The sequence below is a fragment of the Trichechus manatus genome, unplaced genomic scaffold (assembly GCF_000243295.1).
Source record: "Trichechus manatus latirostris isolate Lorelei unplaced genomic scaffold, TriManLat1.0 scaffold00048, whole genome shotgun sequence".
NCBI classification, from domain to species: domain Eukaryota; kingdom Metazoa; phylum Chordata; class Mammalia; order Sirenia; family Trichechidae; genus Trichechus; species Trichechus manatus.
In genome coordinates, this window is record NW_004443984.1 from 13,158,203 (window position 1) to 13,183,527 (window position 25,325).

At 54.9% G+C, this 25,325-nt stretch overlaps 2 protein-coding genes across 3 annotated transcripts in view; one reads left to right on the forward strand and one right to left on the reverse strand.

The window, feature by feature from the left end:
- Window positions 1-10,785: 10,785 nt before the first annotated feature.
- Window positions 10,786-14,275, forward strand: MFAP2 (microfibril associated protein 2). Of its 2 annotated transcripts, none has more exons than XM_004377208.1 (8): window positions 10,786-10,822; window positions 12,008-12,097; window positions 12,304-12,330; window positions 12,418-12,504; window positions 12,689-12,733; window positions 13,586-13,673; window positions 13,889-13,962; window positions 14,172-14,275. In XM_004377208.1, exons 1-8 carry the CDS (start codon window positions 10,786-10,788, stop codon window positions 14,273-14,275), a joined length of 552 nt encoding a protein of 183 aa, XP_004377265.1. The 2 variants fall into 2 exon arrangements, with proteins under 2 accessions (XP_004377265.1, XP_023587790.1); XM_023732022.1 differs by having other exon boundaries at window positions 12,011-12,097.
- A 2,567-nt stretch (window positions 14,276-16,842) lies between these two features.
- Window positions 16,843-25,325, reverse strand: part of CROCC (ciliary rootlet coiled-coil, rootletin) — a 40,574-nt gene continuing 32,091 nt past the window's right edge. Inside the window, exons 28-37 of the mRNA XM_004377277.1 lie at window positions 23,344-23,513; window positions 23,113-23,233; window positions 22,646-22,809; window positions 20,940-21,155; window positions 20,045-20,269; window positions 19,461-19,610; window positions 18,927-19,127; window positions 18,624-18,755; window positions 17,682-17,861; window positions 16,843-16,929 (exon numbers count right to left, since the gene is read on the reverse strand). Of these exons, the coding sequence (XP_004377334.1) occupies window positions 16,843-16,929; window positions 17,682-17,861; window positions 18,624-18,755; window positions 18,927-19,127; window positions 19,461-19,610; window positions 20,045-20,269; window positions 20,940-21,155; window positions 22,646-22,809; window positions 23,113-23,233; window positions 23,344-23,513 (1,646 nt within the window). The remainder of the gene's footprint in view (window positions 16,930-17,681; window positions 17,862-18,623; window positions 18,756-18,926; window positions 19,128-19,460; window positions 19,611-20,044; window positions 20,270-20,939; window positions 21,156-22,645; window positions 22,810-23,112; window positions 23,234-23,343; window positions 23,514-25,325) is intronic.

Genomic DNA, 25,325 nt, shown 5'->3' on the forward strand with positions numbered 1-25,325 from the left:
GCCAACCTTTTGGTTACCAGCCGAGTGCAAACCTTTTGTGCCATCCAGGGATCTTACCCTCTGATTTTTCAGATCACACAGGACAGCTGCCCTCTCTGACTATAGTAACATTTTCTCCATGTTGAGCACATGCCTGCATTCAGCTAAGCATCCTACACACATTGTCATTTAATCCTCACAACAGCTTTGCTGGGTCCTATCCCCATTTTACAGATGAAGAAACTGTGGCTCGGAGGTCACATGAGTATCAGAGCTGGGGCCAGATCTCTTTGACTCCAGTGTCCAGTCTCTTAACCCTCCTGCTCTCCTGCAGGGAGGGGGAGAAAATGCATCAGGCCAGTGCCCACTAAGTGCCAGCACCTAGTAGGCATTTAATTGGAGCAATTCCCTTCTCTTCTACATTCTTTCCTTCTTCCCTGCCTCCACCTCACCACCTCCTCTCCCCACCATGCTCTGAGACATGTTTGTGGTCCAGTTCCTGCCTGAGCTCTCAGCTCTCAGCCCACATCTCCCAGCTGAGCCATGTGTACCATCCCATGGGGAAGGGTGGGGTCCCTGACCTCATCCCACCAGTGGACACTAGCCAAGCCCCTCTCCTCAGGAGATGCAACTCAGTTGTCTGACTCATCTGCTGGGCAAAACAGAACAGGAAAAAAAGATTGTTTCCTGCCCTCCAAAAGCCCCCTGCCCCAGTCTCATTCCTGGAACCCCTGGCATCGGCCCCAGGCCTGCCATTAGGGGGAGCTTAGTCAATTTTCATTGACTCAAACTGGGGAGAAGGGGTGTGGGGTGTGAAAGGTCACTTGTAGCATCAGGCACATTCCATGACCTGCTCTGGGCCCCAAGTCTCCAGCCAGCAACAGTTTAGAGCTGTAGACGCAGTTAAAGTAGGCTGGCGGGGGCGGTGAGAGGCCTGGGTTCAAATCCCTCCTCTGCCCTCAGCTGATTTTTCCTGAACTTACTGGGCAGTCCTATGCAGGCGCAGGGGCTACAGCGGTGAACAAAAAACATACTCTGCCTGTGAGCAGCTTAGGACCCAGCATGAGAGGCTGGCAGGGAAGGAGCGAAATCTCCAAGGATGAATTGGGAGCAGAATTTGGAAGGGAGGTGGGTGAAGAGCCACCAGGTGCAGGAGACCTGCATAGGTGGGATGGTCAAGGAGGGCGGGGTGTCTCTGCAGAGGCAAGCTGAGGCCAGAAGGGTGAGAAGGAGCCCACCACATGACGGTGGGAGAGGCGCCTAGTAGAGGGACTGGTAAGTATAAAGGCCCTGAGGCTGGAACGGAAGGGGCTAGAGTGCAGTGGGCTGGGCAGAAAGTAGTGTTAAGGCATTCTCAGCAAGTAGGCAGTCACCAGCTTCACTCCCCTTAACTGTGTCCGAAGATTGAACCCACCTAAAATTGTATGCAAAGTACATCGAGTCAGTGCACAGTAAGTGGTGGGGCTCTTGCATTGAAAGGGAAATTTGCAAGATACTATGGGCTCAGAGGAGGGAGTGTGCTCAACGCCCTTTGAGTCGGGTAGGAAGCAGGGAGGATGGCTTCTCGAAGGAAGTGGGCCTTGAAAATTAGGTTCGGGTAGGTGGAGAAGAGAGGTAGGGTGGGAGTCCAGGCTAGGAAGCAGGACCAAACCCAAGATAGTGGCCAAACCAAAAAAACCAAACCAGTTGCTGTCAAGTCAATTCTGACTCATGGCAACCCCAAGTGTTTCAATGGCTATGACCTTTTGGAAGCAGATGGCCAGGCCTTTCTTCCTAGGTGCCTCTGGGTGAATTCAAACTGCAAACATTTTGTTAGCAGATGAGAGCTTAACCGTTTGTGACACCCAAGGACTCCAGAGAGTGGCCAAGGAGGCCTTATTTTCCAAGCCCTAAATTAGGACCTGAGTTTAAACATTCCATCCTGTTGAGCGATACACTGAAGAAAATGCCCTTATTGAAAAGGGCAAATTTAGGTGCCAGCCTGGAGGGGTGATGGCTATGGAGAGGGGCCAGGGCAAAGGCTGGCAGGGCTGGAGAGAGGGGGTGGCTGGAGGGCAGGGCTGGGCTGCTGGGAACCCTCTGGAATGAAGCCAGGCTAGGCTTTGGTCTTTCCCTTTAGCTCCTGAGTCCCAGTAAGAGGTGAAGCCCACCCTGCCCCTAGGCAGGAGCAGGAGCCTGAGTCCTGCTGAGCCCCCAGCGGGCTTGACTGGCTTGACCATCCCACAGCTAAAAAAACCAGTTGCCACTTACCAGGGCCTCACTTCAGCTTGTGGCAGCCCTGGGAGGTGGATGCTGTTTTTAATCCTTGTCTTAGATTTCTAGTGCTGCTTTAACACAAATACCACAAGTGGGTGGCTTTAAAGAAGAGAGATTTTCTGACAATTCAGGAGAATTACTGTTGTCATGTATAACAGAACGAAACACTGCCCAGTCCTACGCCATCCTCACAATTGTTATGCTTGAGCCCACTGTTGCAGCCACTGTGTCAGTCCATCTCATTGAGGGTCTTCCTCTTTTCCACTGTCCCTCCACTTTACCAAGCATGGCTGGAAGTCTGAATTCAGGGCACCAGCTCCAGCAGAAGGCTCCCTCTGTCGGCTGGGGGGCGGGCTGGGGAGATCCTTATCTTGGTTTCTGTAGCCTCGGTTCCTTGGTGATCTTCAAGTGGCATCTGTCTTCTCCCATTTGTACTTGCCTTTCTCTGGGTCTATGCTGCTCCATATAACTCAGAAGTGATTAGGTTTAGGACACATCTTACACTGATATGGCCTCATTAACATAACAAAAACTTTATTCCCAAATGGGGTTAGATCTGCATGTATAGGGGTTAGGATTCCAACACAGATTTTGGGAGTGTCAAAAACCTAAATGCTTAGAGAAACACCAAAAATTAGTGACAGAATATATTTATTGTGAGAAGATACAATTCGAATCAGAGAGCATATCAGGAAGACTCTCCAAAGAGGGGACAGTGAAAGAGGATTATATGGGTCATTGTTACGTTAATTTCTCAAGAGATTACACCAAAGCACAGGACAGGTTACAGAAACAGTCCCCAAGAACATAGGATAAATCTTAACACAGGCTCTAGTCAGACCCTGGAGTTCCCGCTTCTCAAAGCTCACTGCACATAGATAATTTTCCAAAAGAACCCAAAGTCTAAGGCCAAAAGATCTCCACTAAGCTGCTTACTAAGCTATTGTTTGACCTGAAGGTGACTCCACGGAACTAGTTCCTTCAAGGCTCTGAAGGGTGGACGGCCTCAGTGGGTCACCCGAACTCCATGAACCCAGAAATGTGGATTCCAGGAGAATCAAAACAATTTTGTCAGGGGACACAATTCAATCCATAACAATCTCTTTTTTGCAAATGAGAAAACTGAGGCACAGAGATAAGTTGAGCAATGGAGCTGTACTTTGAACTCAGATCTGTCCGACTCCAGAGCCCAGGCTTTCCCATCTGCTGGGCTAAGGCAGCTGGCACCATCTCTGGCAGCGTGGAGGCTGTGTGTGAAGACGCTGCCCCTCTGGCAGGAATGTGGGGAGCAAGAAGCAGAGCCCACAGCCCTAATCTCCTCAATTCCAGTTACAGCCACAACCCGACAATGTTTGGAAGCTCCTCCTCTACCCCCAAGCTGGTGTGCTTGGCCTGCATATCTCTGATGCTCCCCATACGCTGGGGGTATGACTGCGGATGAGGGCTCAAATCAGGGAGTATCCTGGTCTCCTCCTCCCTGCCTGCAGTTCCCACAGCTGTCATTCCTGCCCCAAGCACAGGCTTTCTCCAGCCATGTGGCCAGGCTGGGCTGGGATGCCGCGGAAGCAGGGGCCACCCCTCCCCAAATCCAGTCTTTCTCAGGAGAATTGAATGTACAGGTCATTCATTCATTCCATAAATGTTTACTGGTCTGCTTCTCAGAGCCTGGCACTGTGCCCGATGAGCAAAAACTAGAATGAGTCAAAACACAATTCATTCTGCATTCATGGGGCTAACAGGCCCATTAGGGTCGGGGATGGACTCAAATGGTCACAGACATAAAAGCAAGATGACAGCTGTGAGCAGTAAAGCAGAAGGTGCTTGACAGTACCTCACAGGCAGAAAAGGCAGGTTCCTCTGAGGAAAGGAGATTTAGCTGTGACCCAAAGGAGGAGGCTTCCGCCAGAGTCCAGGAGGAGAAAACAGCTTGGGCAAAGCCCCTTGTGGCCAGTGTAAGGAAAAATACAAATTGAAATAAGTTTTAATTCTCCTTGTTTACAATAAGGGAAGAGGCTACCCTCCTCCTCTGTTCTTTCAGAATTTAGATAACTTCTAGATTCTTTCTTTGTCTCTTTGAAAAGTATGTGAATATAAAAGGTCTTCTCAGAGATCTGGAGCCCTTGTGGTGCAGTGGTTAAGAACTTGGCTGCTAACTAAAAGGTCAGCAGTTCAAATCCACCAGCCGCTCCTTGGAAACTCTATGTGGCAATTCTGCTCTGTCCTATAGGGTCACTATTAGTTGGCATCGACTCGATGGCAGTGGGTTTGATTTTAGTTTTCTCAGAGATCTGGTAGCTATATCATTGAAATGTAACTTCAGGTAAGCCTCCCCTACCTTCCTGTCTCCTGGAAGGAGATTAGCATAACTTCAGGTATCCTGCCATAAAGATCCTGAAAAGTTAGCAATTTTATCTTAAACATGAACATAATGGGTTGTGTCCACTCTACTGTACAAAGGATGAGATTCCTTTCTGTCTTTGCATCACATTCTGGTTTAAGCTTATTCAACAATAAAATTTTTCTTTCTCTTCTATTTTTGTGGAGAGGTGTTCTGGGTTGGGAGTAGATTTAGTTTTTAGTAACTTTTCCCCAACGCAGGAGTGGGGGGAGTATGAGAGACTGCCAAAAGGTCATTGTGACTGCAGGGGACCAGGAAGAGAATAAGGGGGCAGGGCCAGACCATGATGAGGAGTACGGCCCTTAGGGAGCATAGAAGAGTTCAGCCTTGATTCTGGGTGCCATGGTGTTATGGATTGAATTGTGTCTCCCAAAAACATGTATTGTAAATCCTAACCTCTATGCCTGTGGTTATAATCCCATTTGGGAATGGGTTGTCTCTGTTATGTTAATAAGGCAGGATTAGTGCAGGTTGTGTCTTGAGTCAGTCTCTTTTGAGATATAAAAGAGATTAAACAAGCAAGCAGAGCAGAAACGGCGTAAGAGAGATGCCAAGCCACATGGAGATCTCCCAGGAACCAGGAAGCAGAAGCTGAGGAGACAAGGACCTTCCTCCAGAGCAGACAAAGAGAGAAAGCCTTCCCCTAGAGCCACAGCTCTGAATTCAGACTTCTAGCCTCCTAAAAAAAGACATTAAAAAGATGGGAAAGAAAGAAAAGACCAAAATGGATGTCTGAAGAGACTCTGAAACTGGCTCTTGAACGTCGAGTAGCTAAAGCAGATAGAATAAATGACGAAGGACAAGAGCTGAACAGAAGATTTCAAAAGGTGGCTCGAGAAGAGAAAGTAAATATTATACTGACATGTGCAAAGACCTGGAGATAGAAAACCAAAAGGGAAGAATACGCTCGGCATTTCTCAAGCTGAAAGAACTGAAGAAAAAATTCAAGCCTCGAGTTGCAATAGTGAAGGAGTCTATGGGGAAAATATTAAATGATGCAGGAAGCATCAAAAAAAAAGATGGAAGGAATACACAGAGTCACTATACCAAAAAGAACTGGTCGATGTTCAACCATTTCAGGATGTAGCACATGATCAGGAACCAATGGTACTGAAGGAAGAAGTCTAAGCAGCACTGAAGGCATTGGCAAAAAAACAAGGCTCCAAGAATTGATGGAACACCAATTGAAGTACTCACTCGTCTATGCCAAGAAATTTGGAAGACAGCTACCTGGCCAGCCGACTGGAAGAGATCCATATTTATGTCTCTTCCCAAGAAAGGTGATCCCACCAAATGTGGAAATTATTAAACAATATCATTAATATCACACACAAGTAAAATTTTGCTGAACACCATTCAGAAGTGGTTGGTTGCAGCAGTGCATCGACAGGGAACTGCCAGAAATTCAAGCCAGATTCAGAAGAGGATGTGGAACAAGGGATATCATTGCTGATGTCAGATGCACCCTGGCTGAAAGCAGAGAATACCAGAAAGATGTTTACCTGTGTTTTACTGACTATGCAAAGGCATTCGACTGTGTAGATCATAACAAATTATGGATAACAATGCAAAGAATGGAAATTCCAGAACACTTAATTGTGCTCATGAGGAACCTGTACCTAGACCAAGAAGCAGTCGTTCGAACAGAACAAGGGGATACCATGTGATTTAAGGTCAGGAAAGGTGTGTGTCAGGGTTGTATCCTTTCACCATACCTATTCAATCTGTATACTGAGCAAATAATCTGAGAAGCTGAACTATATGAAGAACAGGGTAGTAGGATTGGGGGAAGACTCATTAATAACCTGCAGTATGCAGATGACACAACCTTGCTTGCTGAAAGTGAAGAGGACTTGAAGCACTTACTGATGAAGATCAAAGACCACAGCCTTCAGTATGGATTGCACCTCAACATAAAGAAAACAAAAATCCTCACAACTGGACTAATTAGCAACATCATGATAAACAGAGAAAATACTGAAGTTGTCAAGGATTTCATTTTACTCGAATCCACAATCAACACTCATGGAAGCAGCAGTCAAGAAATCATTGCATTGAGCAAATCTGCTGCAAAAGACCTCTTTAAAGTGTTAAAAAGCAAAGATGTCACCTTAAAGACTAAGGTACACCTGACCCAAGCCATGGTATTTTCCATCACCTCATATGCATGTGAAAGCTGGATGATGAATAAGAAAGACCGAAGAAGAATTCATGCCTTTAAATTGTGGTGTTGGCGAAGAATATAGAATTTATCATGGACTGCCAAAATAATGAACAAACCTGTTTTGGAAGACGTACAACCAGAGTGCTCCTTAGAAGTAAGGATGGCGAGACATACTTTGGGCATGTTATCAGGAGGGATCAGCCCCTGGAGAAGGACATCATGCTTGATAAAGTAGAGGGTCAACGAAAAAGAGGAAGACCTTCAACAAGTTGGACTGACACAGTGGCTGCAACAATGGGCTCAAGCATAAGAACTATTGTGAGGATGGCGCAGGACTGGATAGTGTTTCCTTCTGTTGTACACAGGGTGGCTATGAATTGGAACAGACTCGATGGCACCTAACAACAGCCTCCTAAACTGTGAGAAAATAAATTTCTGTTTGTTAAAGTCACCCACTTGTGGTATTTCTGTTATAGCTGCACTAGATAACTAAGACACATGGGAAACCAGCGAAAGGCTTTAAGAAGAGGGGGCCATGGCCTGATTTGCATTTCAGAAATGTCACACTAGCTGAGATGAGATAGAGTAAAGGGTCGGTGTGGGAAGGACCAGATTGGACACTGTTTCAGAGTTCAGGCAAGCAATGATGGTGGCTCACACCTGGGTGAGGGGAGTGGACAGACTGGAGAGACAGTTGAGAGGTAAGTCAGTGTGGCTAGTGCTGGATGGAATGCAGAAGCTGAGGGTCAGAGGGGAGGATGCCTGGGTAACAGAAGGATGGTAGGGCCACTCCCTGGACTGGGGACACGAGAGAGGGCCAGGTTTTGGGGAGGATGGGAGGTTGTGAATTTGGGCTTGGATTGTCGTTGAATCTGAGGTGCTTGGGGACATTGGAGGAGCCAGGCCTGGTAGCCCCTGGGATATGTGGGCCTGGCCAGGGCTGAAAGAAACGCTGGTAATGGAAGCCAGCCAAGGGCCCTGGAGGTGCAGGAGGAGGATCGGCTAGGGGACCCAGAAGGCACAGCTAGACAGGCAGGAGGACATCCAGGTGTCCTGGGAGTTGGGACAGCCAGAGAGGAGAGCAGGCTTTTCCAGCCCAGGGGCCTTGGGTAAATCACCTTTTGATTTTGGTTCCCTCCTCTGCAAAAGGGGAGAACATACCCAGCTCACCTCCCCGACTGAGGACCAGATGTGGTGAGGAGAAGGGTTTTGCACAGTGTAAAGCGCTGGCCAGATGTGAGTATGGCCCTACGGGCGCCTCCTCCCACCAGGCACCCCCCCCCCCGCCCCAGTGTAGGGTGAAGGACCCGAGGGCGCGGCTTGGCGGCCTGGGTGATGCGCTCGCGTTAGGACCCAGCGGATGCGGGGGCTGGAGGGCGGGCGCCGGCCCGTCGGGGGCCCAGAGCGGGGCTCCGAGCGGGCAAAGGGGCGGTTCCGGCGGGTGGACGCAGAGCGGGCGACGGAGTGAACTGGACAGGTAGGCGCGGGCCTGGCGGCCCACCGGGCGAGGGGTGCTGGGGGACCCAGGTCGCGGGCGGGGGCGTCGGAGGGCCTCCAGTGGCGGGGGTCCCGGACCCCTAGTCCTGGGGGCTAGCTGCCGGGGCCCTGAGCCCGGGACCATCTGAGCGGGTGCTAAGAGAGCACTGGGAAAGCTTGGGGTCGCTCTGGGGGAAGGGCGCGAGGTGGGAGGAAGGGGAGCCCGAGTTTGGCGGGAGCCAGAAGTGGGGCGTCGGGGAATGGACGGCTTTTGTTCTCCCTGGGAGAGTGGAATGTAAGGGCGGTGAGGGGCAGCCGCCCCGTGGGAGCGGCCAGGACAGAGACGCAGAGAGACAAAGAGAGATCAGAGACCGGGAGCGCGAACGCGCCTGGGCGAGTTTCCGTGGCTGATTGTTCCCAGCTGTGCGTCGCTGCAACATCTGGTTTCCTCCAGTGGGCCCCGGCCCGGCCTCTGGAGCAGGCAGAGCCCTGTGCCGGCTGAGCGAGCGTGGGGGCAGTGGGCTCCGAGTCGGCCCCACTGCAGTGAGAGGGGGTCAAAGGGGGAAAGGGCTCCCTCCTGGACAGGCCCTGACCTCCGTACTCCCTAAAACTCCGAAGTCTGGAAGTGCTTGGAGGTCCTCTGGGAAGGCTCCATTACTCCCACCCTGCCTCTTCTCTTTATGACCTCCACCCCTTGCCCTGGGGGGCCACTCCCGCACTAAGCCTGGGCCGGGGTCTCAGTCCTTCTGGGGCAGGAAGAGGCTCCATGCAGGGGACTGGGAGGCACTAGGAGGGGCTTTGGAGGCAGACAGGACCTCCAAACTCCTGAAACCCCTGCAGGCCCCAAGTAGGGGCCTCCCCTTGAGTGGTGACAGCTCCCACTGGCCTGGCTCCCAGCTCTGTCACCATCCTGGGGGCGGGGAGCGGGGCATGGGGGGAGAGGGTGCAGGGAAGAAGCTCCAGGAATCTCAGCCTCCATGTGGTGAGGAGGCCAAGGGTTTTCAGAATGGGGACGTGAGGAGCCAGATGGCCCTGGCTTTCGGGCAGCTTGAGTCGGGAGTCTTGCCCCGCTGCCCCCCGCCACCCCACCTCATCAGACTATAACCAGTCCGTTGCCACTCATGTGACTCCGTGTGTGTCAGAGTAGACCTGTGCTCCATAGGGTTTTCAATGGCTGCTTTTTCCGAAGTAGATCGCCACGCCTTTCTTCCGGGGTGCCTCTGGGTGGACTCGAACCTCCAACTTTTCAGTTAGCAGCCAAGCATGTTAACTCTTTGCACATCCCAGGGAACCAGTAAGGAATGAGCTGTTGAGTGTATGAGATGGGTAAGGGCGGGGTGGAGGAGGGCTCAGAGAAGACTCAGAATTGGTAGGAAAAAGAAAAGATGCCCATGTTTTTGCCCCTTCCCTACCCCACTCCCTGGATTCCCAGGGGGGAAAGTTAGGGTTTCCAGCTAGAATTCCCTGTGTTGTAGCAGAGAGGGGTCCTCCTGGGATGGAGAGCCCTATGGACTCTGTCCTCACGCCCCTCCAGGCAGAAGGCTGACAATCTTGAGGTTGCTCTCCTTTGAGCTGGGACTGAACATGGGGACCTTGAGATTCGGCCAGGTTCGCTGTAGCCAAAGATTGGAGGCTGGACTAGGCCAGAAATTCTTGAGCTTGAAGAACATGGTGAAAGCTATGGACCAATGCCCTCTCTCCCCAAAATCACACACATACACACACAACAGTTGCCATATAATGTCAGGGGGTTCAGAGAACCCCTGGACTGGGTGACATCATGGTCCCCTCCAGTGTTGCTATTCTAGGATTGAGAGAAGCCCTCTTCAGACTCCACCCTAAGGGCTTCCTGCTGCTATAGACAAATAGACCTCAGTTTTGTGAGCTCACGATGAAGACAGCCAGGTCTCGGGAGGCCGGGAGGTCTGGCAGGAGAATAGTCTTCTAGGAGCTGGGAACCCTGCCCAGCCTGTCTGCTCAAGGGGCCCCCCAGGTCTGTGTGCATGTGGTTTCCTGCTGAGCTAGATGCTCGGGGGGCCCAGGGGCTAATTGGGAGCAGGTGGTAGGCTTGGCAGAGCTGCTGAGTCCAGGACAGGGTTGGGGTTCCGAGGACAGGCCTGGGGTCAGAGATTCACATGGTCAGGGCATTAGACGCCAGGAGAGGTGCTGGGCCAGAGAGGTTGGCCTGGGTGGGGTGAGGAAAGCAGGGTCAGGGCTGGTGGGAATTAGACATGTCCCCTGAGTGAGTAGAGGAGGGAGGGGTCTGTTAGTTGATCCAGATCAGCCCCAGAGCCAGGTTGGAGGCCTTGTCCCTTGTGACTTGAGCACCAGGGTTATCCTCCAAGTGGTTCCCCAGCTCTCCAGATGGCTGGCTTCTATTCCCAGCTGCCCATCTCCAGGCTGAATTCGGGGGACCAGAGGTGGGTTCTGCAGGCCTAGGGGACAGCCCTCTCCCTTCTCTCCTCCTGCCACAGCCCTCTGACGCCATCCCAGCCCGCCTCACTCCGTGACCATGAGAGCTGCCTACCTCTTCCTGCTAGTTCTGCCTGGTAAGTGGCCCCGAGGCTGAGGGCAGCTCCCCTTTATGGGGTGGGAGTGAGGCCCGTGGTGGGGAGCTCACAGTAGCCTTTACTGTGACCTATAGCCAGTCCTTAGCTGCCCATCTCCCAGACCTCCTGCCTGCTGGAACCCTAGACTGGCCAGGAGCCCTGGGACACTTCTCCTCCACAACCCTCCACATTACAAGGCAGGCAAGGTTCTGGAGAGAATAGGCACGTGCCCAGGTACCTGAAGTCCCTACTTCTATTACTGAGCCTCCTGGGAGCCAATGTCCAGGAGTGGGGGGCATTCAAGGCAGGGAGTTGGAAGGCCTGGGTTCTAGACCCATTTGGGGGCCAACCACCCTATACAATCTTGACCTTTGGAGGGTGATCTCTGTTGGTCAAACAAGGAGTTATCAGTGGAGATCACAAGTGCCCTGCCAGTTCTAACATTCATTCATTCAACGGATATTTATGGAGCTCCTGTATGTGCCAGGCACTGGGTTAGGCCCTAGGGATGTTGCAGTGAACCAGGTCCTGCCCTCATTGGAGGTGCCAGTCTAGGGAAAAAACCTGTTGCTTTCGAGTCAATTCTAACTCATAGCGACTCTATAGGACCGGGCAGAACTGCCCCATAGGGTTTCCAAGGAGCAGCTGGTGGATTCAAACTGCTGACCTTTTGGTTAGCAGCCTGAGCTCTTAACTACTGTGCTGCCAGGGCTCCAGTCTAGGGAAGGGTGGCAGATGTTAAATAAGCAGACGTGATACATTTCAGCTTGTGCTGAGTGCCATGGTGGAAATCAATAGGAGGATGAGATGGAGAGGGCAGATGGGCCAGAGGTGGCCTCTCAGCAGAGCTAAAATTTCATTGAGACCTGAAGGAGGAGAAGCCGCTCAAGTATTGCAGGCCCATGGAGAGTCAAGTGCAAAGGCAGGAGTATAGCAAGTTCCAGGAGCAGCCAGGAGGCCAGAGTAGGGGAGAGTGGCAGGGTGTGGTCAGGGAGGTGACATGAGACCAGGGTGTGTAAGGGCCTTCACAGTCAAGGAAGGAGTTTGGATCTTGTGGGCCTAAGCATCTGGCTGTAAGATTCTCGCTCTCACAGGCCTGCCCTTGGGACCCTGGCCCTGCCTGCCCTCCCTAGAAACCCCTCAGGGACCCTGTTGCGCTCCCTCCCCATGCTTTGCCTCCCACAGCAGGCCTGCTGGCTCAGGGCCAATATGACGTGGACCCCCTGCCTCCGTTCCCTGACCACGTCCAGTACACCCACTACAGTGACCAAATCGGTAAGGGCCATGCCCACCCCCAGGCCTCCCCCAGTGGCCATGTCATCAAGGCCTGGCTCTCCAGATGTGTATGGGTCAGCCAGGGAGGGGGTGGGGTGGGGTGGGGTGATGGGAATCTCTGGAGGTGGTCACTGGCTCAGTTGTGACCTTATTTGTCCCTGGAGCCAGCCTGACCCCTCCAATTCTACCTTCATCTTTGCTTTCAGAACCCCCAGACTACTATGACTATCAAGGTAAAGGACTGGGGGCAGCTGGGGTGGGGACGCCCACAGGGCCCTAGGGAAGGAGGGGGCAGAGCCCTTATCACCCCCTTGTTACAGAGGTGACCCCTCGGCCCCCTGAGGAGCAGTTCCAATTCCAATCCCAGCAGCAGGTCCAACAGGAAGTCATCCCGGCCCCCACTTCAGGTAGGCCACAGACCCCTGCTTGCACCCCCTCCCCTAATCCCTTTCAACCCAGAACTCCTGGAAGTGGGGTCTGTGCCCAGGCTGGGAGTGGTAACCCCACTGACCTTCCCACAGCCCAAGAGCCCCACCCTGCCCTGAGTAGACCCCTTCTAATGATCCCTGTCTCGCCCTTTCCCAACACCAGAACCAGGAAGTCCAGAGACGGAGCCCACGGAGCCTGGGCCTCTTGGTAAGAGGTTTCCTGACAGCAGAGAAAGGGCAGCATGGCCCAGAAGTTGGGGTAGCTGGGGGATGGTGGTAGGACAGAGACAGCCAGGCCTTTTGCTGTTGCTGGGTAGACAGTGTGGGCTGCTGGTTAGCAGTGGGGGAAGGAGGGGCTTGCAGAGCACCCTCACTTTAGGCTGGCAACTCCAGCCCCCTAAGGCAGCTCTGGGAGATCCCACCCTGCCCCCCTTGTTTGGCCAGAGGCTGAGTTGGCTGCAGCCTTGGAAAGGGCCCTTTACCCAAAGACGAGGGAGGGGCAGGGAGTGTGCTGGGGGCTTCCTGCCAGCCAGAAGGACTGAGTGGTGCACGTGGCAAGGTAAGGGGGGCAGGAAGCCCAGGCCGGCTGAGCCGGTGCCCCGTGTGCTGCCCCAGCCAAGAGCCTGCGCATGCGTGCGCGCGTGTGTATGTGTGTATCTGCATGCTCACTCTCATGCGGGTTGGTGTGTGTTGCTGTGTGTGAGCCTTTGAGCGTGTATGAATATGCCATGAGATTGGTGTGGACTTTTGTGACTGTGTCTTTGTGGATATGAATTTGTGGTTGAACTTAGGTGTGTTAAGTGTGGTTGTGAGTTTGTATCTGTATAAATACATTGCCTAAAATGGGGCAGCCCAGGAGGGTCTCATGGTGCTGGCGTGGGTGGGGGTGGGGGGATGGTGGCATGTGTCTGGACTGGGCGGCCTGAGGGTGAAGAGTGGTACCCAGACTCTGTGGCCAGTCTCAGGGTGTGTGAGGCTGGCAGCTACCCCCCGCCCCGGGACTTGCCCCACTCTGGGCCCCAGGCCGCAGCCCCTAGTCTGATCTCCACGTGTCACCCAGACTGCCGCGAGGAGCAGTACCCATGCACCCGTCTTTACTCCATCCACAAGCCCTGCAAACAGTGTCTCAACGAGGTCTGTTTCTACAGGTGAGCACAGGCCAGCACTTGTGGGAGGGTTATGGGGAGGACCGGTGGACTCCGGCAGCCAAGGTGGGAGTTTGGTAGAGATAGTGAGTACTGAAGTTGAGCTTAACTCTGGTTGAGCCCAGGCCTGGGGGACAGGACTCCCGGCTCCAATGCCAGGGTCTGTCCGGCTCTCCCAGTGGGGGTGGGGTTGAGACCTCCCTGGCCCGTCCCCCCAGCCTCCGCCGCGTGTACGTCATCAACAGGGAGATCTGTGTCCGCACAGTCTGTGCCCACGAGGAGCTCCTCCGAGGTAGGAAGGCCTCCACCCCCAGGCCTCCCCCTGCTCCCATGCCCATTTTGTTATCTGTCCGGCCATCCACCTCCTGGGGATCCTGAGCTCCATTCCCACCTACTTTTTACCCTCAGAACAGACCCCCATCACCAGGGTCGGGGAGGGGGTAGCAGTTCCCATCACCCAGCCCCGCCCTGATCCCCACCTCCTTCCTGCCCCCCCAATAGCTGACCTGTGTCGCGACAAGTTCTCCAAGTGTGGCGTGATCGCCAGCAGTGGCCTGTGCCAATCTGTGGCGGCCTCCTGCGCTAGGAGCTGCGGGGGCTGTTAGGGTGGAGCCGGCAGCTGCGCCCAGGACCCTCCTGGATCACGGGCCCTCAGGCCTGACCTAGTGCTTTTCACCCTTTCCTGACATTCCCTTTATTCTGTAAAAACGTTAGTGGACTACGGCCCTGGGGCTTGTGGGAGGCTGGGCCTCTGGCCCCTACCCCAGCCTGTGGCCACCCGTGGCGCAGAATGGGGGCTTCTACTGCCTAGTCTCTGCCTCCTGGGTGGGGAGTACCCCAGGCCTCTTTCTGTGGGACCTGGGCCCCTGATGTGTCTTCTTGGTCCCTCTGAGGACAGTTCCCCCAGAGTCCCCTGAGGTAGGCTATGCCTCGCCCCAGCTGGTCTGCTTGGATTTCCTACAGCCCCCCGGGCATGGACCACCTTTGTTTTATACAAAATTAAAAACAAGTTTTTACAAAACATTCAGAGTCACTTTTTCAGTTGAGAACACTGAGGGGGTGGCCGCATGCCTCCAACGCTGCCTGTCCCCACCGAGAGGCCGCCTGGGGAGAAGGGGCAGTTCAGGTGGACAGTGGTCTCAGTTCTGCAGTCCCTGTCCTGCCTCCTTACCCACTTTCTTCAGCTCTGACCTGCCCAGAAGAATAGGCCCCAAATGTCCCTCAGGATGCGTATGTGCGCGTGCACACGCGTTCGTGTGTTACAAGGGGTTGTCCAGGGGTTAGAAGGTTCAAGGCTACAGCTTTCTCACCATTAGAGCTGCTGGGAGAGGGCAGGAGTCCCCCATCACCGGGGCGTGCAACCCAAGACTGGGTGCTTATGGGGAAGCTTATGGGTATATGTGGCGTAGTGTAAGGCAGGAAGTCAGGGTAGGTGGACTCAGACCAAGGGCTTCTTGGCAGTAGGGTGGGGAGGAGGCTGGGGTAGTTCAGAGGGCAGAGGCAGGTAAGCCAATGTAGCATCTCCCTCTGACCAGCTCTGAATGAGTACCCTCACACAGTCCTACTGAGCATTCCGAACAGCTCTACGTGGCGCGATGGTTAAGCGCTAGGCTACTAACCGACAGGTCAGTGGTTTGAGCCTACCCAGCAGTTCCTCGGGAGAAAGACCTGGCAATCTGCTTCCATAAAGATTACAGCCAGGAAAACCCTACGGGGCGGGTCTGTTTTGTCACATGGGGTCATTATGAGTAAGAATAGACTCGAGGGCACCCAGCAAGCTTACAGACAAGAAAACTAAGCCCAGAAACATTAAGTAATCTGCCCAGTGTTCCAAAGCTCTATGCGGAAGAGCTGGGTAAGAACCTAACTCTGTTGGACTCCAAAGAAGGACAATTTCTAATTTCCCCTTGAAAACAGTGATTGGGTACCTCCTATGGGTACTTCCTCATAACCACCCTATGAGGTGTTGCTGTTGTGGTGTGCTATTGACTCATAATGACCCTGCAGGACAGAGTAGAACTGCCCCGTAGGGTTTCCAAGGCTGTAAATCTTTACAAAAACAGACTGCCACCTCTTTCTCCCGCAGCGGAGCTGGTGGGTTCAAACCGCCGACTGTTTGCGTAGCAGCAAAGCATTTAACCACTATGCCACCAGGGCGCCTTCCCTGTGAGGTAGGTTCCCATTTTACAGATGAACAAGCTGAGGCTTGGGGAGGCTAAGCAGTGTTGCCCAGGATCACGCAGCAGAGCCAGGGGCGTTTACTCCCAAGCCTGCACTTGTTTGACCTGAGGCCCGTAGGACCTGTCGTTGCCCAGAGGGTGGGCCTTGCCCTGACGAGGGTCCAGAGAAAGGGGTGACAAAGCTTTGGTGGAAAGAGTTGAGCTGCCACAGCCTCAAGCCTCAACTGCCCCATATGTTTAAATGGGGGTAAATGGCCTTGTCACCTGACATTCTGTGAGACTGGGAAAGTTTCTCACCCCTCCACACAGGCCCCTCTGTTCCTCTGCCCCCTGTTCCCCCCTGCCAGGTGGTCCCAGTCCTCTTGCCCAGGCCCACCATCCATTTCCCCTTCCCCTCCCCGCTGGAGGGGGCATGGTAATAGTATCGTAAAGAGACATGTCTGTACAAACCGTTTGTAGAAAATAGGGTCTTCTTCTTACAAAAACACAACAGTTCTGAACAGTGAACATTGTAAAAAGGTATAAAAATACAGGGACTCTGCTCTCTAATGAACTTCCTGACAAACACTCTGAACTAAGGGGGAGAGATCTCTGGGAGGCTGAAGGCAGGGCCTGGGTACCCCTCCTCTTTCCCATAAGTCCATGCTCCAGGGCTGGCCAGAGACAGAGGTCACCCCCGCCCCTGGCTCTGGCTCAGCCACCCTTAAGGAGGGCCTCCTACAATCTAGAGTGGGGCGTGGGGGGGCAGTGAACTGAGGTGGGGCCCACAGGCGGGATCCCAAGTGATGTTGGGTAGTCACTGCTGGGAAACTGCTGTTTGTCTGGCCTGGAGCTGGAGCCCCCCACCTCTCACTGCTGCCAGCCAGCTCCTCCTCACCCTCGGCCAGGCTCTGGGGGCCCTGTCAGCCAGGCCCTGTTCGCCTTGTGCTGGAGAGGAGGTCCCTCTTCTACCCTGGCCACAGGGCTGTTCTCTAGGGTCCCCAGGAAGGGGCTTATTTCCCCGAGGGACCAGAGGGTGGAGTAAAGGGTGCTGAGCTCCTTCGGAACTCCTGCTGCAACTGCCCCTTCAGTGTGGACACCTGGGGAAGACAGGAAATGTAGGATCAGTCCAAGTCCCCAGCCTGATGTCAGAGGGAGGTGGGTGACTAGTGGAGGACCCCTCAGCTACAGATGGGACCTCAGAAGGGACCCGATGCTCCCTATTTCAGAAAAGATCTGGTCTCATTTTGCTCCATGTAGCAGACAGGTGTCTTCTGACTGCTCAGCATACCTTTGGGAGGCTAACCCAACCCTATTTTTGGTCCCCATCATCATTTGGGTGGGCCTAGCCCAGACTCCAGGGGTAGACATGTGACACAAGCCTGGCCTATCAGAGCACCCTTGCAGACATGATTGGTTCAGGGATGGCCAGGAAGAGACATGTGACCTAAGCTGGCCAATGAGGATCATCCCTGGGACTTTTGCTGTTGCTCTCAGGAAAAGGCTGGCTCTCTTCTCTGACTTGATGGGCTAACCTGAGGCTGAAGCTCCTGGGGGCCATCTGTGCCACCGGGGAGAGGGCCTGCCTGGGCATGGAGCCAGAGGAAAGCAGAGTCATGAAAAGAGGGACTGAGCCCCAATGACATCACTGGAGCCCCCGGATCCAGTCATGCTTGTCACCAGCACAGATGACCCTGAACCTTCTCAGTTATAGGAGTCTCAACTACTTATACCCAAGAGGTCATGGCTAGCCCTCTCCTCCTCCAGCTCTACTTCCATCCTGGCCCAGTCTCCCCAAGTGGTGAGTCCTGCACCTCCTGGGGAGGGGCTGGAGCCCAGGAGGCCTGAGTACCTGCTCCTCCAGCCCACGCACCCTCTGGCGGTGGGCACGCTCCCTCGCCTCCAGGGTGCGCTCCGTCTGCACCTGGGCACTGCGCAGGCGCTCCACCTCCTGCTGCAGCTCTAGCCGCTGCTGCTCATCTGCCTCCAGCTGGGCAGGACTGTGGTTTTGCTCCATCACCACCACCTGGGCCTGCAGGAAGGGGTGCTAATCCGGGAGGTCTGGCCCAGAGAGTGTGTGTGTGTGTCCCCTTGGGGCAAGGCCAGTTCATCGTGTGTGTGTATATGTGTGTGTGTGTGTGTGTGTGTGTGTGCGTGTGTGTGTGTGCGTGTCCCCTTGGGGCAAGGCCAGTGCAGATGAGATGCAGGCAAGATCCTTGCTTGTCCCCCACACCTCTGACCCTTCAGTATACCTGTGAATCCTGGGTCAGGGTACCCAGTGAGCCCCACTCAGACATGCACACATACACACACAGACATATTCAAATAGATCCATATACATACGGGTACAAAGGCAAACATGCAAGTACTTACGTTCACACAGATGCATACATATGTGCGAAAATCCAATACTCCTAAATATATCTACGTACATGATAACAGACATCTGTACACAAACACATATACACACATATATATTTAGACATGCCCCATTGTGCAAAGCATCCATGCTACATGCACAAGGATACACACATGTACACTCATACTGTTACACGACCACTACATGGACACACAGGCTCACGTGCTAACACACCCTTAGTGTCTCTCTTCTCTCCACCATGGGGAAGATCCCTCTCTCTAGGGCCTAGCTCTAGGACCCCACCCAAGGGGCTGGGCTCCTGGGTGGTAGGGTTTGAGGGCCCTGGGCTGGCTGAACCACCAGCTCTGCCGGGGCTGCCTGGTACTCAGGCTGGGGCAGGGTTGGGGTCCAGGGCTAGGTGGGCAGGAACCAGACCTCCAGCTGCTGGATCTGCCTCTGGGCCTCAGCCAGCTCCAGCTCAGCCCCCGTGAGTGTGCGGTCCAGGCGGCCCTTCTCGGCACTCAGCCGCACTGTATCCTCGTGGCTGCGAAGCTTCTCCCTCTCCACCTAGGTGAGGAGACCAGGGGAGATCAGGGTGCCTGGGGAAGGAGGGAGGCCCAGGGAGGGGGCTTGGGGTTCCAGTCCCCATGGCAATAACGTAATGCCAATTGAGGCAGCAGGACCAGCATGGCTAGGACCCAGAGGAAGTGAGGGGTGGGCCCTGGGGCAGCAGCTCACCTTGTCCAGCATTCTCCTGAGGGCAGCCCTGTCCTTCTCCAGCCGCAGGGCTGACCGCTCCGCCTCCTGCTTCTCAGCCTCCAGCTGCGCCAGGGCGCGCTGCAGGCTGCCCAGGCGCTCCTGCAGCAGCCGCCTCTCGTCCTGCAGCTTCTGCACCGTGTGCAGGGCTACAGCCTCGCTCTCCTGCCGCTGCCGCAGCACCTGCAACAGAAGCCAGGCAAGTCCAAATCCCTCTGGGCCTCAGTGTGTGCATGTGAAGCTTGGAGATGCTGGTGCTGGCCTGCTGTGCTCAGTCACTCGCAAGGTGACTGGGAGGCCCATAGCAGAGAACTGTCACCGTAAGCCAAACTCATCTCCTCTCTGAGCCTCAGTTTCTCCATCTGTATAATGGGGGTAGGGTCTGAATGATCCATGCTTCCTCACAGGAGGCAGGGCCTGGGTTTGGGGATAAGGTTGAGATGGGTAGGAAGGCCCCTACTGCGTCTACAGGGTCCCCCAGTCCTGGGGACAGAGGGGGCCTACCCTGACCCTTACCTCTTGCAGCTGTTGCAGCTGGCCCTCAGCCTCTGTCCGCTGCAGCTCCAGGTCAGCAAGCTCACCCCGCATCGTCTGCACCTGCTCCCCTAGGGAGTTGCTCTGCTTCCGTGCCTCAGATAACGCCTGCCGGGCGGCCTCCAGCCGTTCCTGGGGAATGAGGGGGTGGGGGTGGGGGGTGGGGGGTGGAGCTGGTGGTGCCAGGCTGGCCTGGGGCCCTGAGGCAAAGGGCTCCTCTCTACCTCCAGGCCGGGCACGCAGCCCACAGAACAGGGAGTCATCTCACCTGGAGGCTGAACCAGACCGCAGACCTGGCCCACAGCCTATCCACTGATCTGGGTAAGGAAGGGATCACTCAGACCCCAGCTCTCCCCTATTTACCCTGCACCTGGGTCCCCCAAGTCTGTACTCCTAGGCTTGCTCTCTTATTGCCCCCCAGAGCCTTCTCTATTGGCTGACCCTTACTGAGCTTCTCCCAAAGCCTGCTGTCATTGGCTGATCCTCTACCAGGACCCCTCCAATCTTCTCTTATTGGCTGACTCTCTCACTAGGCCCACACCCGCCGGCCCCTACAACCCCCATACCTGGAGCACTTGTCGGTCATGCTCACAGGCTGTCAGGGCCTTCTGCAGGTGCAGGTTCTTGTCCTGGGTGCTGGTGAGGCTGGCACTGTTCTGGGCCAAGGTCTCTGTCAGGCCCTGCACCTTGTTCCGCAGGGCCCCCTCACTCTCTTCCACCTTGGACAGGACCCCGCTCAGCCGCTTCACAGTCAACTGCAGGGTCCCCGCCTTCACTTCACTGTCTGCCACCTGGCAGGAGGACAGGATGGTCAGGTGGCTCTGTTCCTGCTGTGCCCTTCACCAGGTGTACTCAACCCAAGCCCTTCCCATCTCTCTCTTCATCACTGATACTCACTGTTCTTGCTCGCTCCCACTGGCTAAGCCTACTGCAACCTGGGCCCCATTCCCACTGCCAGGTAACTACCCTTTCCCAGAATGCCATTGACCTGGTTATCTCAGACCCCAGCGGCTTCCTCCCTGCCCTCATTCCCCTCTCCTCCTTGCTATGGAGGAGAAAAGGTAACCACCACAACCCTGGAATTCTCTGTGTTCCTGACTTAGATGGATGACCCTGCAGGGCTAGCAGATTTACTGGACATTCAAATTAGAGCTAAACTTCCTGGCAGCCAAGGCAAAAAGGGAAATGAGTAATCTATGTCTCTAACCTGTCCCTCAGGCCCGCATGAGTGCAGATTCTGTAGTCAAACAGTCCCAAGTTTTAATTCTGGATCTGCCTCTAAGTAGCCATGTGACCCTGGGCTAGTGACATCACCTCTTTGAGCCTCCATCTGCTCATCTCTGAAATGGGGATGATGATATTACCTGCCTCACAGGGTTGTGGGTTGTGGGTTTACAGTCCCTGTAAAGTGCCTGGCACAGGGCATGCAGATGTGTGGCTGTGAGTGGGGGAGGGGCCCACCTGTCTCTGCAGGGAGTCTACCCGATCCTGGAGGGCCTGGGCCTGGGCCTCACGGTCACTCAGGCCCAGGCGACTGCGCTGCAGCTCCCCCTCGAGTGAGCGCCGCTGCAGCTCAAGCTTGATGGTGCGGCTCTCGGAGGCATCCAGGACCTCCTTCAGGCGCCGCTTGTCACTCTCCAGCTTCACCTCGTTGGCCTTCATCTTGCTCATCTTCTCCTGCGGGTTGGGGAGGGCTCAGGCTCCAGCTGTCCTGCCCACCCCACAACCCTGCCCCCACCTCAGGACGCTTAGGAGAAAATAGGAAGCAGCCCTGAAGTGGCTGGTCCAACCACTCGCTGTGTGACCTGGGTCCAGCCTGTGACCTCAGGGCCTCAGTTTCCCCATCGGTTCACAGGATGGTGGATGTGAGGCTCCCTGAGCATCTTTCAGTTTTGCCTGAGTCTAACAGGCTGTGTAATCTAGAACTATCCCTTCCTGCTCTCTGGCCCTGTTTCATATCTGTATAGTGGGGAAACTGGATTGGTCTACAGGTACCAAAATCTGGGTGCTCCTAAGAGCCCTGGGAGGGGGCTATAAAATAAAGATTCCAGGGCCCTTGCCCTGCTCACCCAGTCTCTCTCCAGAGGCAGACCCGGAAGCCACATGTGTAATCTGAGCTGACCAGGACAGCCCTGGGGGGCAGGAGTCCTGGCCTCACTGCTCTGGAGTTTTAGTGGATGATGTTGCTCCCTCCACCACACGGGGTCAGACAGTGAAGGAGCTTGGGAATTGAGGACAGAGCAGGAAGACAGTCTGGGGGTTCAGTGCTGCCATTCTGGAGACAGGGTGGGTCAAGGGGGGAGCTATTGCAGCCCCCCACCCCAGGCCAGGTCCCCTTCCCACCAGGCTCCCCCACAGCCCCATCCCTGCCCTCTTCTGGGCCCTGCAGCCCCCACTCTGGCTCCTGCCCATCTTTGTTCCTGGCCTCCTCCTGCGGCCCCTGTGGCTGGGCCCAAGGCCAGAGCTAGAGCCGCAGACACAACAATCCAGCTCATGCTGGGCTCAGAGCCAGAGGCAGGGGTGGGCTGTGGGGGCAGTAATGCAGGGCCAGGAGAAGGATGGGAGAGGGAGAGAGGGAGGGGATCTTTGGCTCCATGAGGGACTCAAGGCTGTAGCAACCTAGACTAGCATCACCAGCATCTGGGCTTCCTGCCCCAGACACACACGCACACAAGCACACACTCATACACACAGCTATGCACGAATGTCCCCCAAACACACATAAAAACCCCAGGATACCACTCGCATGGCTATACAGAGACATGCAGAACACAAAGAAGAGAACAGAGGGCCCCTGTGCACCACCTTGCATCAAGAGCCTCTGTGCACCATCTGTGTGAGACAATCACGGGCTCCCCTTTCACAGTTGAGGAAAGGAGAATCAGATAGCTAACTGGCCCCAGGCCAATAGAAAGCAGCGCCAGGACTTGAACCCAGGTCTGTCTGGCTCAGAAGCTCAAGCTCTTTCTTCTAGAGCCTCGTGATGTCAGTGTGAAATGGGATGGTGGAATCTGAACATGCTTTTGTAGAAAGAATTACAGGCTGGTCACTTCAGTGGTTGCTTTGAGCCTCAGGCAGACAGAAACAGACACACACAGGATGTACAGACGTCCATTTGCACATACACAAATCCCCCTCACAGCCCACTTGCCCTCAGCTCTGCCTACCTGGCTCACCCGGTGCTCAGCCTCGGTGGCCTGCAGGCTTCTCTCCAGGGCAGCCACCTGGTCCAGTGCGGCCCTGCGCTCCCGCTCACTGCGCTGCATGCTCTCCTCCTGCAGTGCCAGCTTCGCCTGGGCCCCACTCAGCCGCCCATCCATACTGCGCCGGGCTGCAGACCACCCAGCCCGTCAGGCATGACTAGGCATAGCCCCAGGCAGAGTGAACCAGGCCACAGATTCCCTGGCTTGCTCTCCACCCACCACAGGACCTGCCTCTTTGAGCCCCAAGGGTCTATGGGTCTAGACACTATGTGGGGGTGACCAGGAAGGGCCTCTCAGAGGAGACAGCCCCTGTCTTGGTCATGGTGACCAGGGCAGGGAAGCAAGAGCTGCTCAGGCCAAGTCCCCCACCTCCCACCTCAGCTCTTAAGGGCACAAGAGGGCAGAGCAGGGACCCAGAGGGTCAGACTCACCTTCCTCGCTCTCGGCCACAGCCTTCTGCAGCTGCTTTGCCCGTGAGGTCGCGCTGTCCCTCTCAGCCTCCACCTCGGTCAGTTGGCGACTCAGGGTTCTTGTCTGGGTCCGAAGCTCGTCCTGCAGCCCCGACGGGGAGAAGGGGCAGAGCCCTGCTCTGAACAACCTGCAGCCCTCACAGGGCCTTCAGTCACCCAGTTCTCTATCCAGCCACTCACACCCAGCCTCACCCGCTCTCTCTGGGCGCTCCGCAGCTCCTGCAGGAATTCCCGAAGGGCCCCCCGCACTGCCTCTGGGTCCAGGTCTGGAGGTGCCGGGGAGGTGGCAGGTCCTGGGGATGGTGGTTCAGACCCAGGGCTGCGTTCTAAGGAGCTGGGGCTGCTGAACCCCTCCCCGCTTCCTGGAAGGAGAGACATGCTCAGGGAGGCAGGGACCACCGGCCCCTCCTGCCTGGATGGTGGCTGCAGGCTCCTCAAGCATCTTATTCACTCCCATCCCTGCCATCTCCAGCAGCCCGTGTGAGCTTTCCATAACGAAAACTAGACCATGTCACCCTCTTAAAACCCTCCACCAGCCCCCACAGCCCTCAGAATCAAGTTCAACTTTCTTGCCACAACTTAGAGGCCTTGCTGCCCACCCCAGCATCACCCTCTTGCCCTTTACAATGTGGCCACACTCCACCACTCTCAGCTCCAATGTTCTACGGCATTCCCTGTTCTAGCCTCAGGGGCTTCGTACATGCTATTCCCTGGCCTCCCATAGCTCCTCTTTGTCTGGCCTATCCTTTAGGCCTAAATGTAAATGTCAGCCTTCTGAGGCCTCCCTGACCCCAGCTGGGGTTGGGGGGAGTTCATCCCACCTCGTAGGGGTCTGATATCTGCTTCCCTGCCCACACCATGAGCACCATGAGGGCTTGGGCCTCATCCCTCCTGTACACCACCATGCCCCCGAGAGCCCAGTCCAGGGGTGGACATTCCACCCCTCAACATCTCCCTCGTACTGAGTGGTTTACTAGGTGCCAGGCACTGGGCCCATGCTTTCCATGTGCCAACTAATTTCATCTTCACAGTAATTCCCCAGGAGGTTTAAGTACCAGTTTCCCCACTTCACAGACAAGGCAGGCTCAGAGCAGTTAAGTGATCTGCTGAGTTTCAAAACTGGGAAGTTCTGGGGGTGGAATTTTAACCCAGGCAGCCTGACTTCTGGAGTTCCTGGGTGGAGCAAATGGTAACGTACTCCAGTACTAGCTGAAAGACCATTCAAACCCACCAGAGGCTCCTTGAGGTCGCCTTAAGTTGGAATTGGCTCAACAGCAACTAACAGCAACAAAGCTCAGCTCCCAGAGTGAAAGAAAACCTTGAATACAGCTTGGCAGATGATGGGCAATGGGGAGGTGGGAGGGGGCAGAGCAGACAGGAACAGGGCGGCACCTGGAGGTCAGCATTGGAACTGCAGGAAGGGATCAGCCCGCCGTTAGCATCCTCCTCCTCTGCCAAGTGACACCTAAGCAATCCTACAGACACGAGTTGTTCAGCATCCAAAGGCCCCCAGAGCAGGATGTCCACCCAGTGTCTCCTGAAAGACCCCATCCTACTCAGAGCAAAAACCAGCACCCTCATAGTGGCCTGCAAGGACTACTTGGGCAGGCCCCTTGTCCCCACGACGTCAGCTCCAGTCCTCTCCACCCTGCTCATTACACTCTGGCTACTGATAGGGCAGGCACGTCCACTTAGGACCTTTCCACCTGTCCTCAGAGCCTCCTCCCCCAGGGGCTACACGCCCCAGTCCCTACACAACCTCAGTCCTTCCCCGACCTACCACTCCTCAGAGAGGCGCTTCTGTCCGCACACAAACAACCCTACCCCTCCTTTGGCTTGTTTTTCTCTATAGCCATTATGGCCCGATTCATTATATACTCAACTTACACATGATGTTTACTGTCCACTATCCCCCACGTGTCTGTCAGTTCGTTGGACTGTGGGGGTTAGCATGTTGCTGTGATGCTGGAAGCTATGCCACCAGTATTCAAATGCCAGCAGGGTCACCCATGGCAGACAGGTTTCAGCTGAGCTTCCAGACTAAGACAGACTAGGAAGAAGGACCTGGCAGTCTACTTCTAAAAAGAATTAGCCAGTGAAAACCTTATGAATAGCACCTGGACGATAAGCTGCATAAAAGCAGAGATGCTTGACAGTTTCGTTTACTGCCCTGT

Coding starts and splice junctions, on each gene's coding strand:
- MFAP2 (XM_004377208.1), top strand. CDS start 10,786: ATGAGAGCTGCCTACCTCTTCCTGCTAGTTCTGCCTG. Junction 12,098..12,303: donor CCACTACAGTGACCAAATCG/GTAAGGGCCATG, acceptor CTTTGCTTTCAG/AACCCCCAGACTACTATGAC. Junction 13,674..13,888: donor AACGAGGTCTGTTTCTACAG/GTGAGCACAGGC, acceptor CCGTCCCCCCAG/CCTCCGCCGCGTGTACGTCA.